Here is a 16,478-nt window from a genome sequence, read left to right as displayed (position 1 = left end):
TGCATGTGCCAATAAAACAATACCAAAACACTAGGTGTTCGTCTTTAATAACTATTATCTTTTGAATTGTATACACAACAAGTCTTATGACTTTCCGTTATTCAATTACAGAGGCAGAAAGTTACTGACCTGATGAGCTCTACTGTTTCCGAGTACATCGTGTAAGGTGACTTGGCCTCTAATGGGTCTCGTTCCATGGCATTGCCGCATTCGATGAACGAGAGCGCCCCATCGGCGTAATTCACAGCTTTGCCGAACTTGTCCATCTGTGAAGCAATGGAAGTAACAAGGCGATGTTAGGCAGAGCGAATTACGCTAATAAACCAGACCGAGTTAATTTTCAAACCTTCAATGCTTTTGTAAACAGCTCATAAAGTCATACACGAAAACCGACTTAATCCGAGGAGGAAATAAAACCATTAGTCTGGGGTCATTTTCAGCGCTGGGCTTTTATGAAGCTATCCGAGCCAAACAATGTGATGCAGGGTTTCTACAAGAGCGAGTGCAGATTTACACCCCCAGAAATGACATATAATTCCAACCTCGTGACACTTTTATGAATCGGGACAGTTTATTTTGCGCGGTGAGGAAGTACAATGGCCTGTTTTTGTGTACGTTTAGGCGTTGCGTTTTTCATCCTGACTTATTGGCACGGCCTCATAAAGGCTAAGTTTAACTCTCCCATCTCATTCGTCAAACGCAACTAATCAATGCTACTAAACAACATTACGCCTACTCCCAAAAACCCCACAGCACCCAACTTCACAGACAACAGAGCACAAACAATAAGCGCATATCTCATCTCCATAGGAGCGTTAAATAGATTTACTGACCACTTGCCTCTTCCCGCACCTCAGAACCAGAGTCCATTTGTTTTCAAGTGAGCCCTTCAATACGAGGCGAGTGGACGCCCGGGATTCATTACACGCCAGCCACTGCGCTCTTGTAACGGTGGCAATCAATCCTTATACTTTGTATTCATGACTGGGCCTATACATCGTCATACCGATTTATGACAGAAAGGATGTAACTTGCGATAATGGACAATGTCTCTGGAGATAATTGCCTGGATCCAATTATTAGGGGGCCGGGAGTCTGTTTTGTAAATCTCTAACAAAGCTCCTGCTTTATGGATGCTAAGGGCAGACACGAGGGCTCTTTCTCGGCTAGATTGGAAAGTCTTCAATTATAAAAGGTCTGCAGAGAGAGCTTTCTCTCAGCTTGCTAATGGCTCTTGGTAGCGCAGAGGGCATATGTGTCCGTGTAGTTAAGAGCAGTATGGCGGGAATGTTTCATCTCTTCTTGCTGAGTGCTAACTTCCCACAGGAAAGAAAAATCACACAAGAGAGCTCTGTAATATCTCTGTTGTTTCACTCACGTCGCAATAACATTAAATAATAAAACAGACATAGGGATTCTGCTTTAGTCTTCACCTATTCAGATCATTTTCAGAGAAAAAAAACCCTATAAAATGTAGGGGAGAGCAGGTCAGCCTGTCAGCTGGGACAAAGGTAACACAATTTTTTTATATTTGACTCAACAATTGGTTAAAATAACCCAGCATGGGTTAAATTAAGTTTTTTATTAATTTAATATATATCAATAATAATTAAAATAAATTAAACATTGAATGTGTCATGACTTGTAATGTAATCAAATGAGGAAAAAATAGTTGATATATGTTTTCTTTAATTAAAATAGACCAGTTTCTCTGATTGGATGTATTGCCGCGTCTCAACCGTCTTACGTCTTTAGCATATTTGTGACTTGATACTAGCAACCTGTTTTTTCGCGGCATTTTATGGATCGTGTAAAATATGAATATTAGAACATTTAGAACGAACCAGCACCGCCTGCTTCATCTGACTTCATGCAAACCCAGACTGGCTCAAACTCAGAGATTAGAGGTCGAGGTGGAATTTACAAATCTACAGGACACTGTTTCAAGGAAGTTTAATGTTCGTACACGCCATCTTCAGATATTTTAAAGGTAAGTTAGCGTTGTTTTAAATTACGTAAGCTTAAATGTGAAGTGTGGCTATAGATCGTTAACAGCACTACGACGTGATTATGGTAAAGCGGCTTTTTTCAAGCCAGGACGCGGTGTGCGCTGCGCTATGAAACCCATTCATTTCAATTGCTTGCGCCGCGCGAGGGCGGTTTTTTGTTGCGTAGAGCAAAGCGCGAGCGCAGCAGAGCTCAGCTTGCGCTCACGTTGCTGTCGAAGTTCAATAGTTTTGCGCATAGTTTGTGGTCTTTTGCACTTTATACGGGAAATGAGCTGACAGTCTGTACCAGTTGTATGAGTGTGTGCTAGCTGTATTTGTTGTTTAATGTCTTGTTTTTGCAAGTTATTGTTGCTATTGCGTGCCCCCCCCCGTTGGAAGCCAAATGCCCCCCTGCTAGTTATGGTCTGGCGCCGGCTCTGTGCCTAAATGAAAACGTGATGTAAATGTAAATGTTTTGAGTCCAAACGTCAATCACTTGATCTATACCTCAGAATTTTGCAGATAAATGAAGTTTATTTAACTAAGTTCGGGAGGAGCATGGTCATGTAATCCAACCAATCAGCATTCCTCCTCCACCCCATGACCTCACTCTCAACTGGTACATCTATCCCGGTTAAAGAGGGGAGAGTACTCAGGGTTTGGGGAAAAATTCCAAACTCGGAGCCCTCCCATCGAACAGCACGTCAAATATGCTTTATCTCAATCCCTAGTGATTACACGTTAATGCAAACTCATGAATGAATTTTGAACTGTTTTGCTTCAGTGACAAACTTCTCTAATAGCTGCTGAAAGCCCTTACAGTGTATATGGAGCTGGTATAGGTGTGTATTATCCAAATTAACCTTGTGTTAGGGCTGCACGATTCGTGTTAAAATGTGAATCAGGATTTTTCTCCATGGGAATTGAGATCCCGATTCTCTCAAACGATTCTCATATTAAAAAAAAAAAACATTTCTTGCACTCAAGTAACAAAAATGTGCTACACCGGACTTTTAGTTATAATAAAGTGTCTTCAAAGTCTCTTTTCCTTATTTTAGAAGATGAGTAACTTAAAATGTGTTAAACAAAAACAATACAATGTTGACACTATAAAAGTAATTTTAATCAAACTGGTCAACCTTAAAACTTTAAAAACACGAAACATTTAAAGAACTAAACGATGATACAGAGGCCTTTTCTCTATCTGAAGGCTGCAGCCTTCCGGAGGTCCCATTTCTAAGCTGCATACGTCATCAAGACAGTCTTATTTCAGAATATTAAAAATTATAAAGTTGATTATTATTCTTAGTTAATCGTTAATTGTTATGACTTGCGTAATACATTTATGACTTGCGAATGTAATGCTCAGTAAAGTTAAATCAGGCTCGATGACGTATGCAGCCTCCATATGCAACCTACGGCCACAGGTAACTTATTTCCTTGCCTTTTTTCGGAACCAATATTGTTGCTTCGTCACTCTCTCCTTCGCCACCAGTATTTTCCGCAATGGCGCACGTTTTTTCAATGTGCTTAGGTTTGCCGCTTTATTTCACGTCAAGCGGGTGACAGCAAAACGCCGCAAATGAGGAGAAGAGAGGAGATAAATGATCGGGTCTGATTGGTGAATGAATAGGGTTTGGTTTTACACTGCATGAGTGTAAGCAAGTTTTACTGACATAACATCTGGATTGTTGTGATGTAGATAAAATAATAATTAATAATAATTTGTTATATTTATATAGCGCTTTTCTGCAGACCTCAAAGAGCTTTACATATGAATGGGGGAATCTCCTCAACCACCACCAATGTGCAGCATCCACCTGGATGATGCGACGGCAGCCATATTGCACCAGAACGCCCACCACACACCAGCTTATTGGTGGAGAGGAGACAGAGTGATATAGCCGAAATTAAAAATAGAAGAAATTCATTTTTTTGCAGTGCCAATGATAAGAACGAGTTTAAGAATAAGTTCATGTGCATTCACGTGCTGTGAATTAAGCAGAACGCTTTCATAGAAGTTCAAATGTGTATAAATATGAAAATGTACCAAAATATTAGTGAATGAGACTGAGTGCTTTATGTTGGTACATGTAAGACGTATGTTCAGACTTACCAAAGCGTCTGCCTTGTGCTTTAGCTTCTTGGCTTCTTGCATGTAGTAATCTGCATTGTGAACTCTAAAAAGACATGATGAAATTAAGATTAACATAAACCTCACCTCTCCTGGTGTCCATATTCAAATTGTGTGTACGTAAAACCGCAATTTTAATAATTTCAAATATTTATATAATGGCAAATAGAACACTACGTTCCAATTACATACGTGTTATTAAACGTGAGTTTTGGCCTTCTCGGTTCCATGTCCTCAACGGACAGAGCTGAAGGGTTCGACCAGAGGTCCGTGTCTGACTGACTGTTGCTGTGAAAACTGCTGGACGTCTTGATGTGACCGTCTTCCTCCTGGAAAAGGAAAGGTACGATGTGACAATAATTAGCTTTTAACAGCTGGATTATGATGATCTTCCGCATTTACTGGGTGTTTTAATTTCTAGGGCCATTTAGGTGGATTGAGTTTAGGCGATCGACACATGGGAGCCATTTTCTTGTCTTTGAGGCTATTTTGAAATCTTTCCAAGAATGTAATTAGTTTAGCAAAAACACAGGAAATGTGCTGAAAGCCTCAAGCAAGGAACAAAATAATCCATAGCAAGAACAAACTATTCCAACACTCCTGTGCAAAATTTTTAAAACAATGCCTTGTTTTTTATAAGATCATCAAATTAAAACCTGCTTTAAATGAATCGATCTTTCTGTCTGCCGTCTATTACTGTGAGGTCATATAATGTGAATAAAGACTTACACTGCTGGTCTTGGAATGGGAGAAGGCTTTGTTCTCTCCTTTGTGGTGCTTGTGTGATGAGGAGGTGGAGGCAGTTATTGGTCGGGTGGAGGTCAAGGTGCTGGTGAGGGTGGAGGTGCTTCCCTCCTGACTGAGGGAGCTGCATTCACTACTTCTCCGTTGGCGGCCCACCGGCTCGTCTGACAGCGGCGACAGCAGTGGGGGCAACAGCTTCTCTTCACGCTTGCGAGGCTGCTTCTTTAACGTACTTAAAATTATAAACAGCAAATGTTTAGGTTTTATGGACCAATTCAAACATTTTCATGGCTGACCAATATATATTTTGTTGATCATTACTCATCTCTAGAGCTTTTTGGAGGCCTTAGCGCTAAACTAAAGCCTACTCTGCAAAAATGACTTTCTAAGTATTTTTGTCTTGTTGTTAGTAAAAATATTCAAAAATTCTAGTTTATAGACAAAAAAATCAAATCTTAGTTAAATTGTGCTTTAAAGAAGCCATAAAACCTGTCAATGAGATAAGAAAAACTTGAAATAAGTTTACTTAAGTTTACTTTTTCTTAACTATTTTATTCAAGAAAAAAAAAAAATCTTACCCCATTGGCATTTTTTTAACCACAAAATTAACTTAAATTAGATTTTTTTTGTCTAAAACTAGACTTACACCGCAAAAAAATGACTTTCTTAGTGTTTTTGTCTTCTTGATGAGAAAAATGACCTAGAAAAATAAGTGTAGTTTTTAGACCAAAAATATAATTTGTGCTTAAAACAAGAAAAATAATCTGCAAATGGAACACTGCAAAAAAAGATTTTTAAGAAAACATTTTCTTAGTATTTTTGTCTTTTTTCAGTAAAAATATCTAAAAATTCTTTAATTAAGATGCCTTTTCTTGATGAGCAAAATGACCCAAGAAAATAAGTCTAGTTTTGAAGTAAAGAAAAATGTTCAAGATTTTTTTGCTTACCCCATTGGCAGATTTTTTTCTTGTTTTATGCACAAAATCACTTACATTTTTAGATATTTTTACTAAAATAAGACAAAAATACTAAGAATTTTTTTGTCTTGAAAATATTTTTGTAGTGAATAAGAAAAAAATTTAATTAACTTTTTTGAGAAGTTTTTTTGCTTGTTTTAAGCACTAATCCACCTAAAGTTTATATTTTTTTGTCTAAAAGTAGACTTATTTTCCTAGGTCATTTTGCTCATCCAGAAAATGCATCTTAATTTAAGAATTTTTTGATATTTTTACTGAAAACAAGACACACATACTACAATTTTTTTCTTAAAAATCATTTTTTTGCAGTGAATGAGAATTTTTTTTTTTGATTAAGCGTTTATGAAAAAAAGTACACTTGTTTCACGAACATTTTTTTGAGAAGATTTTTTTGCTTGTTTTAAGCACTAATCTACCTAAAGTTTATATTTTTTGTCTAAAAGTAGACTTATTTTTCTAGGTCATTTTGCTCATCAAGAAACTACATCTTAATTTAAGAATTGTTGGATATTTTTACTGAAAACAAGACACAAATACTAAAATTTTTATCTTGAAAATATTTTTCTTTTGCAGTGAATAAGATTTTTTTTTTAATTAAGCGTATGAAAAAAGTACACTTGTTTCAAGAACATTTTTTGAGAAGATTTTTTTGCTTGTTTTAAGCACTAATCTACCTAAAGTTTATATTTTTTTTGTCTAAAAAGTAGACTTATTTTCCTAGGTCATTTTGCTCATACATCTTAATTTAAGAATTTTTAGATATTTTTACTGAAAACAAGACATAAATACTAAGTAAGAAAGTCATTTTTTGCAGTGTGGGTCATTTTTCTCATCAAGAAAATTCATCTTGATTTAAGAATCTTTAGATATTTGTACTGAAAACACGACAAAATACTAAATAAAAATTATTATCTTAAAGGTTGTGTACGGTGCAGTTGGACCATTTGAGACCATTGTTTGTCTAAATAATAATTTAGTTTCTTTTAATATTGAAAAGACAAAATAAATCCTATGGGTGGGGCTGGAGGCTATGGCATGTGCATCTGTCTTGGTGTAAATTTGGCAAAGTCAATTACATAAATGCTAATACATCAAATGCTAAATAAATAGCAGATATATAAAAAAACACACTGTGATAGCATATATTAACATTGCTTTATTGCAATGTCTCGTCTGTTCGCAACACTAAATAAAGGGCTTCTTTACTTTTCTAATTCAATTAAAAGGATAAATGTGGGGTGTAGTCTTTAGGGCTGTCTGAAATGAGCTGATATAAAACACACCAAGCAGGTGATAACACTAAATAGTCTGGAGTGCTTAACACTTCCAGTAATAGACTTTAGCAGAGGCTAATATATTAGTATAGCTCAAGGTATTATCAAGACCTGCTCGCCGTTACTTGTGTCGCAGTGCGGTGTGCATTCAGGTGAACAGGACGAGCACATGACCCCTGTCACGCGTGTATCTTTGATGGACTCTGGCATGCCCTGACATTAATTGAATAGCTAAAATTAGCTAAAGCCGTTGTGCCTGTGTCAGTGTTAAATTACTTTAATGCAGTGGGACAAAGCAGGCTGGCGGCTGGAGCGGACTCAAAGGGTGACCTGCCGCCCCCCACCCCTTGCGTATCCCAGCATTCTCTCTGAGGACATAACACAGAGTGAGCTACTAAGCTGAGCTGGCAAATCTCTGCGTGGAGTGCAGGCATGTGGGAAACGTCAGGGGACACTAGCAGCATATGTTAAGGAAAAGTGAAACAGTGCAGGCTCTGTATAAGCCAGATGTCAGTGCAGTGCAGATGTCACTGAGGATATGTGCAGTAAAATACAGTGTAAACCCTGATGAAAACTATTTAAACTGGTTAAGTGGGTCTGTTTTGGTTTTTGACAGTTTGGACAGCTGTCAACCGGCTTACAGGCCCATTGAAATGCATTGAAACGCGCAGCATTACTTGACATCACCATTTTAACTAAAACAGAAAGTCAGTGAGATACTGTACTATGGAGAAGACCCTCGCTCTTTTAAAAATAACCAATAGCGTTTCGTTTACGGCACAGTCCAGCAAAGCCAAATTTGACAGCTTGTGAGCTGTTTGATCATCTCCACACTGCTTTATAATACATCATTCTGTGTAAACGGGTCGCATAGTTTTGTTTTTTGACGCAGATTTGCGCATATGATCTGATCTGCTGGGTGCCATTCCCTTAAATAAGAGCTAGTAAACATATAAACAAGTGTTTGGTGTGTTTTATTCAGGGGGAGGTTCCATGCAATGTTGGGAGCATTTGATTGGACAGGAAATTTAATGAGAAGCTGAAGTGAAGGATGACATCACTAAAATTCCAGACATTTTTCACTGCAAAAAATTACTTTCTTACTTAGTATTTTTGTCTTCTTTTATGTACAAATATTAAATAAATTCTTAAATTAAGATGCATTTTCTTCATGCGCAAAAAGTTTTTAGACAAAGATATAAAATGTAAGTAACTTTTGTGCTTAAAACAAGCAAATATATCTGCCAATGGGGTAAGAATTTTTTTTTAAAAAGTTTACTTGTTCTTAAAAACTTAATTCCAAAAAAAATTCTCATTCCATTGGTAGATTTTTTTGCTTGTTCTAAGCACAAATTAACTTACATTGTATATTTTTTTGTCTAAAAACTAGACTTTTTCTTAAAGGTGCAGTGTGTAAATTTTTGCGGCATCTAGTGGTGAGGTGGCAAATTGCAACCAACGGCTCAGTCAACTGCCCAACCCTTGCTTTTGAAATGCATAAAGAAGCTACGATAGCCACCACCAGACAAACATTTCATCGTCGGAGACAACTTAGTAAAAAGGTTTGTCCGTTAAGGGCTTCTGTAGAAACATGGCGGCACAAGATGGCGACTTCCATGTAAGGGGACCCTCGGTGTATGTAGATAAAAACGTCTCATTCTAAAGTTATAAAAACATAACGGTTCATTTTAACAGGTCTTTATACACCACTGATAATTTAGTTTTGTATATTATCTTGCATTTCTTTCAAGAGATCCTTCTAAAAATTACACACTGCACCTTTAAGCCATTATGCTTATCAAGAAATTACATCTTGATTTAAGAATTTCTATATATTTGTACTGAAAACAAAACAATACTAATACTAATACTAACAAATACTAAAAAAGAAAGTATTTTTTTGCAGTGTTTTCAATGATAAACTGTGCATTTTGAAAGCTTACATCTACTGAATGCATATTTTGTCAGCGTTTTAGGCTAAACCAGTTTATATATAATATATATTCTTAAGCCTAACGTATTTAAACCAAAAGGAAAACTTTATTTTGATTTCATGAGGACTTTAACACCAGCTTGAGAGACCAGTTAAACCAGCTAAGACCAGCTACTTTAAGACTACCCCATTCGTTTCTTACAGCAAGTTAAGCAGCTTTACAGTAAACGCAAAACAGAAAAGTAGATGCAAATATATAAAAGATTGTTTTCAAAATATGTGTTTGTAGCATCATGTGAAGCATGTGCATCACGTGTTTTGTCCAAATAAGTTCACAAAATACACGCAAGACACTCCCTTAACAGTAAACTCTGATTACACATGAGATTATGCAAGTATCTGGCAAACGCGAGCGTCTCTTTTATCATAAACCCTTTAGACGCGTCTGCAGCAGGCACTTATTTTTATATTGACGCGTGATGCACAGGATCACTAGACGTGCAAAACACATATTTTGAAATTACGAACCACACACATGACAGGCTACATACATGTTGTGACGAACTTCGCATCGAGCGCCCTCGAATAAAGAAGTCACCGGCCGGCACTGAGTGCTTATAAGCAAATTTCCATATTTATTAATACTTGGACCAATTGACAAGTGCCTTTGTCATACAGTCTGCGCAGCGCTGCGCGTCAAGATCAAGATGTGTGAATCTCATTTGCCATTTGTTGTGTATGTGGCTTCTGTGCCTTTTTATAACCATTCATATACTGTATGAAACACAAAATTCCTCAAAGATCTTGTCGCTTGGCACCACATCTATTTACCTTAACATGCACTAAGTGACTGAATTTGTTCGGTCTGATGGTTTACTTTCGTGACATATAGTAGGCTAAATGATGACAAAAACATTTTAACAAAAATGGTATATTCTTATTTTAGTCGATTGACAGCCCTTTGTTGAAAATACTCACTCTTTTGTGCTGGAGACCTTGTGGTTGTGTATAGGAGAGATACAGGGAGGAAGAAGAAGAGCTTCTTTGTCCATCCTGAGCTTCTTGCCTCCACTCATCACGTCACAGTGCTCAGACTGCAGGTAAAACCAGCAGAAGTTATTTAAGACCTTACAAAGTTTAACATGTCTGTTGGCTAGGCAAGATAAAGGTTGATGGTTAACTCTCAACAATAAATCTCGCTTTATAGTCCAGGACTGCTTTCAGTTTGCATCTGGACAAACAGCTATTGGAAGTGGTTAAAACAGAGATACCAGCTGACACAATGCAACACTTGAGTGCATTTTTACCACCTTACCCAAGGACCAACCTGATCTCATGAATTTCCGTGGCATAGTCACGGATTGGTTACTCAACTGTTTTGTCCTGTTTTCTTACCATTGTCGCTTCGGTTTAGGGTTTGATTTACATAAAATGACATTCCTTCCCAAACCCAACTCTAACCCCAACGCCAGGCGACAATTGATTAAAGTTTAGAAAATATAAAAGAATACATCAGAAAAAAATAGTATACACCAATAATTAAAGTGACATACTAACGCAAACACCAAATCTAACCCTAAACCGACAATGGTTTGAAAATAGGAAAAAGCAGTTGAGTAACCAATCCGTGAGAATGCCACGGAAAAGAAAGTCTGTGGCAGGGCCACGGAAATATGCAGAGATCCGTGAGAATGCCACGGAAAAATTAACAAAACATTCTGTGACTATCCCAAGGAACTTTGTGAGATCATGTTGCCAAGGACATAAGCTAGTACTGTAGATCAACTGCTTTAATCTGAGACGTGGATAACCTAGTGATGGTTACAGATCTAAGCTGATAACTAAAAGATTCCACTATGGATGATACTTTACATGACCCATCAACTACATGCCCTTGAGCAAATACAGGAATTAATTCTATTATAATTCTCTGTGATATGTGGGGTGGCACAGGTTTTAAAGATCGGAGATCAAGTTGTGTCTCATATCATTTATAAATACAGGCCATGAAACAAGCATTGAACACTTGCCTTGTGTTTCCTCTTTGATTTACTAGGGTTTTTCTCTACAGGGATGGAGGCTGGTGACTGTTGCCGCCTGTGTTTGACGCTGACTTCCCGGCACTCTGCCTTGGTTGGCGGAGGTTCTGGGACGTCCTGCCCCGGGATCCGAGACAGGAACCTGAGTTCGATCTTAACCCAAAGTGACTTGACCTCCTCAAAATCTCTTAGCGGTGACAAAAGTTCATTTTGCACAATGGGGATGGGGGAAAAGAGAGGCTCTTCCAGGAGATCTGAGGCACCTGGGTCAGGAATAGAAGTGCTGCTTGTACTAGTAAGGCTACTAACACTTAGGATATTGCTGTTGCAATCCTTAGATTTCAGGCTTAGGGTGTTAGGACCAGGGCAGGGAAGTTGGACCTTGGAAAGCTCTTCTGGGTCCGAGTGGCACTCGGATGAAGACGACTCGGTCTCTATGAATTCCTTAGATTTGGGGATAATCTTGTTGGGTCCTCTGTGCTTCTTCTTATCTGGAACAGGTGTGATATTTGCAGGTGCAGCGTTTGCTGTGGTGGTCCGGGGTTCCTTTCTCGGAGCTGTCTTGACCCCAGGACCCTTCCCTCTAGGTTTGGGAGGTTCTAAAGGTGGAGGCTCTTTCTCTTTCGGGGTCGAACTTGAATTTCCCGGTCTGGGCCAGTTGTGCTCCTCGCTGCTGGAGGATCTCTCCACCTTCTTTGGCTGTTTCTTGCCAGTGCTTCTCCTGGGAGGTGCTAGCTCCACTGAGGCTGGTGATTTTACCTTGGTGCTTTTGCTGTCTGGAGCTTTCTGACCAGTCTTGGGTTTGGCCTTCTCTCGGATGGGACTGAGCAAAGCTCTGTCCTTGGTTTCTGCTGGTGCCAGTGCTGCGGTGGGCTTGCTCTTGTTGGAGGTCTGGTTTTCAGTTGCTTGGCTTTCATCCGGTTGAGACCTGTTAATCCCATGACTATTTGATTGTGTGGTAATTAGTGTTTTATTGTGGGGATTTACTTTGTTTAGAAACTTATCTAGTTGCCACTTGTTTGTTGAAGGGGGTTCAGGCTGATGAAAAAAAGAAAAACAACACTGTTACTTAGGGTCCGTTTAGACACCAACAATTTCAATCATAAAAAGGAAAGTCTTTATGTGTTCATTTACACATCAACTGTGTTTTGGGGGTTATGAAAACACAAGCTTTTAAATACAGATTTCAAAGTGCACATTTTTGATACTGATGCCTTGTCTTCTCTATGTAAATGTCAATCTGTGATAAAGTTAACATCATCCACATGTGTTAGTTCAGTCTATAGCAGGGGTGGGCATTCCTGGTCCTGGAGGGCCACTGTCCTGCAAAGATTACCTCCAACCCTAATCAAACACACATGAATGTCATTTTCAAATCATACTGAAGCCTTTGATTGGGATTTCAGGTGTTTGATTAGGGTTGGAGCTAAACTTTGCAGGACAGTGGCCCTCCAGGACCAGGAATGACCACCCCTGGTCTATAGGCATGCCTGGCACACCTAATACAGTAGATTTAATCGTCTGTGTGGATCAGTGTAGGCTTGGATCTTTTTGACAGCGTTGTCGTGTGTAAATGAAATGTTTTATAAACGTAAAGGAAAAACATTTCAATTTTACATTACATTGTGTTGTGTAAACATAGCTTTAGTTCTTGGTAAGTTCAAAGCACATTTTTCCACATATACTGTAAAAAAATGCAGCATGAAGTTAAAACAACTTCGTTTTGGTAACACTTTCTTTTGACAGTCCACTTTAGACGTTTTACTAACTATAAGTAACTTTGAATAAGTAGACTGTCTGCTTAATATCTACTAACACTTTATTGTGATGATATCTCAACAGACATTCAACCTTTCTATAAGTATCTTGCATGTCAACTTATTCCACTAACCCAATCCTCTTCCCTAACCCTAACCCTTACAGTCTAGTGATACTCTAATGATAGTTAGTTGATGTATAGTTGCAAATTATTGAAAGTTAGTTGACATGTAGTTGCAAAGTTATTTATAGTTATAATTAGTAGAATGTCTTAACTCTTTCACCGCCAGCGTTTTAAAAAAAAGTTGCCAGCCAGCGCCAGCGTTTTTCATGATTTTCACCAAAGTTCAATGCCTTCCAGAAAATGTTCTTCTTTAAATATATAAACATACAATATACCAAATGAAAGAGCAGACCCTCTGCTTTCAAACAAAAAAAAACGTTTCATCCTACCTTCAGTGGTTCTTTTGTAATCAGCTTTTGAAAATGGTTAGGTTTCTGCAAAAACACCACATTTTGAGTAAAAGCAGAGATAATTCCATTTTTGTGACGGACTTTTCATAGAGATCCCATTCAGAGTGATCTTTAAAACAGACACGGACATGCAGCCGCTTGCCATAGGGCAATACTTCCGGGTTTAAAAAGTTGCGGAAGGATAATAGCGGTATTGCGGAAAGACGGAATTCTCGTCATTGGCGGGGAAGCGTTTTCTCTTAATTGACGAGATATCAATGGCGGTGAAAGAGTTAAGTGGACTATCAAAATAAAATGTAACCTTTTTTTTAAGCTAAAGTAACATCACAATATATGTTTTTATAAGATATGTTTTTATAAGATAAGACAAAAATCCTGAATTTTTTACAGTGTATACAGTGGCTCACAATTGAAATTAAAGCTGCAATCCTTAACTTTTGCCTTACTGTTGTCATCTCTGTTTAAAACACAAAACTGCTAGTTACTTTATGTACTTTTATTAACATGCACTTACAAACAACCAACATTTGCATAAAAAAACTCATATCATCATTATAAACTTACCATTGTGAAAGTATGGTAAAGAGTTTTCAACACTGGCTGTTTATAAACTTGCTCAAAATGTTATTTTTGTTTATTTTTAACCCAAAAAATTATTTTGAAGATGAAATTCCTCCTTATGCACTGCTTACAGTGTTGTTCATAAACTTGAAGGACAGCTTTGTGCAACATATGTTTTAAGACAGTGCATCATATTCACCAACAACACACATTTTTTTTCATTTTTGAATAATTTCAACACGTAAACAAAAACAGACACCTGCTGCTTTTAGAAATATAAGAATTTTGCACTTAAAAAAATAAGCTGTGTGAAAATCTTATATTTGGAGATGGTTTCGGTGTGTGATATGCTAATGATCAACTACAAGCATGATATTCTAGAGTCATCCACATTATAAGAATGGTGTGTATGAATAAATGTATGTGTATGTTTTTTATAAATCAGGTGAAAAGTTTAAGCGAGAACACTTAAAAGGATAGTTCACCCAAAAATGAAAATTCTGTCATTATTTTCTCATCCTCATGTTGTTGTAAACCTGTATTAATTTCTTTTATCTGATGAACACAAAATAAGATATTTTGATAAATAATGATGAGCACAGAGTTGATTGTAACCACTGACTTCCATAGTAGGAAAAACAAATATTATGGAAGTATTGTGATAAATGATGAAGAAGATATTTGGATAAATGATGGTAAGCAAACCGTTGTCGTACTAGTTGAATTCCATGTATTTGTTTTTCCTACTATGGAAGCCGATGGTTACAATCAACTGTGTGCTTACCATCATTTATCAAAATATCTTATTTTTTGTTCATCAAAAAAATACGAAAATCATACTGGTTTACAACAACATGTTGAGGATGATGAAGTGACATAATTTTTATTTTTGGGTGAACTATCTCTTTAATACAGAATTATTAGCATATAAGACCCAATGTGACAAATGCACAGACAGCAACAGTTACATTTTTTTACACGCATTATGTGCATTGAGGGCTATACAGTGTAAATGAATGCATGTCTAAAATAACCTGCAACCAAATTTCTAATGATGCATGTCGGCACAGCTATCATCTGTCTCTGGCTTTGATTCATGAGAAGCTTGATGATTCAGTCATATGACTTTCACAGACCAATGAGCTGGTGCAATGATGAAAAGGCCATTAAGGGAGGAAGTCGTAAAACTGCTGAATAACAAAGGAAATGCGTTGCGCGTCGTCCTGATGGCTGCTCTCAACTCTTACTGCTGCGGATATGTTTTCATCAAGCGTATTATCTCACGCCGTTTGTTTTGTTCCATTATGTTCAGAGACAAACGTAAATCTTTCACACCAAACCATAAACGCGATCTCGAATGATCTCCTAAATGATAGCAAATCGTTTTAAAAAGGAAGCCGTGGACATCCATATAAACTATTAAAATCATAGGATAAAAAAATGCAATTCCGATCAGACCTGACGGTACGTTTCGAGACAAAACTTAATTCAGTCTATTTCACATTCTGCAACCTTATTCTCCATCTGTCACTGACACAATAAAAACTAACAAAATTTATATCGAAATCACCAGCAGAGATGATAAATCGAGCATGATGAAATTGACGGTCCTCCCAATGTTTCGCCATCAGGGCCGCGCACCGCTGTTTAACGCGGAATGAATCTCTCCACGGACCAGACCGCTTGTAGAACTAAGATACAGATTCCCATTGGCCAGCCCTGGCATACACACAGAAGGGCCGATGAGAACCAGGAGATGTTTACTCTTGTGTAATGTTCTTAGGAAGCCCCAGGCAAGCTAATGCGGGACAACTTTAAAGTTGCCAATTAATCCTTAGAGGAGAGCCTTTCAAAAATCCAACCCATGCTGAGAAAAGCTCAGAGGGGGAAAATGCCGCCATAGTACGTCTTTCATAAACTTATTCACATTCATCTCTGTTCTTTTAAGAATTTCTGGTGAAGGGGTCTGACATTAATCATCTAAGAGAAATATTGCATAAGCTGGTATTGAACTCGGGGCCCACGGTGCAGAAGGTGAGCAAAACAAGACACAGTACAGTAAACAACACTAAATAAGACACTGTAAAACATTTGTATGGGGGAATTGCACACAGGTACCAGGAACGTAAAAGTAAATAAATAGAGATTAATATTTTCTTCACCAAAACAAAGCCCTTTTTTGACTAGCATGTTATTTTTACTTGACAGTATTGCAATGACAATAATATTAAAGAGGACAGAGAATGAAAAACCATTTTTACCTTGTCTTTGTTGAATAATGGTAGTCTACCCGCATTCACAAACATACAAAAAGTGCAAAACATGCTAAACATCTCAGTCTCATAGAAATTCCTCTTTTAGAAATGTCAGCCAGAAAACGGCCCAATCTGAAAAACTGATGCTTGTGACATCACAGGCATCTCACTGCCCCTCCACTTTAAAATAATTGGCTACATTTTTTGAGTGGCAGCAAAGTCAGCCAATCAGTAATGAGATTGCAAGTTAAGCCAGTAGGGGGAGCCAAATAGATGCAAAACCACTTGTTTAAAATCCCCCACCCTAATAGAGCTATCTGAGAGAGGTTTTTAGGAAGCTT

The 16,478-nt window shown here is 37.7% G+C and overlaps 1 protein-coding gene across 1 annotated transcript in view; it reads right to left on the bottom strand.

Moving 5' to 3' along the window:
* The window catches only part of aff2 (AF4/FMR2 family, member 2), a 309,260-nt gene that overhangs the window by 24,904 nt on the left and 267,878 nt on the right, over positions 1–16,478 (bottom strand). The window contains exons 11-16 of the mRNA XM_073812202.1: positions 11,081–12,127; positions 10,029–10,144; positions 4,852–5,098; positions 4,315–4,451; positions 4,105–4,168; positions 130–266 (exon numbers count right to left, since the gene is read on the bottom strand). Coding sequence (XP_073668303.1) covers positions 130–266; positions 4,105–4,168; positions 4,315–4,451; positions 4,852–5,098; positions 10,029–10,144; positions 11,081–12,127 — 1,748 coding nt within the window. The remainder of the gene's footprint in view (positions 1–129; positions 267–4,104; positions 4,169–4,314; positions 4,452–4,851; positions 5,099–10,028; positions 10,145–11,080; positions 12,128–16,478) is intronic.

The sequence above is a fragment of the Paramisgurnus dabryanus genome, chromosome 16, assembly GCF_030506205.2.
Source record: "Paramisgurnus dabryanus chromosome 16, PD_genome_1.1, whole genome shotgun sequence".
Taxonomy (NCBI): Eukaryota; Metazoa; Chordata; class Actinopteri; order Cypriniformes; family Cobitidae; genus Paramisgurnus; species Paramisgurnus dabryanus.
The sequence above is the reverse complement of the archived record's forward strand: the minus strand, read 5'-3'. Positions and strand labels throughout refer to the sequence as shown.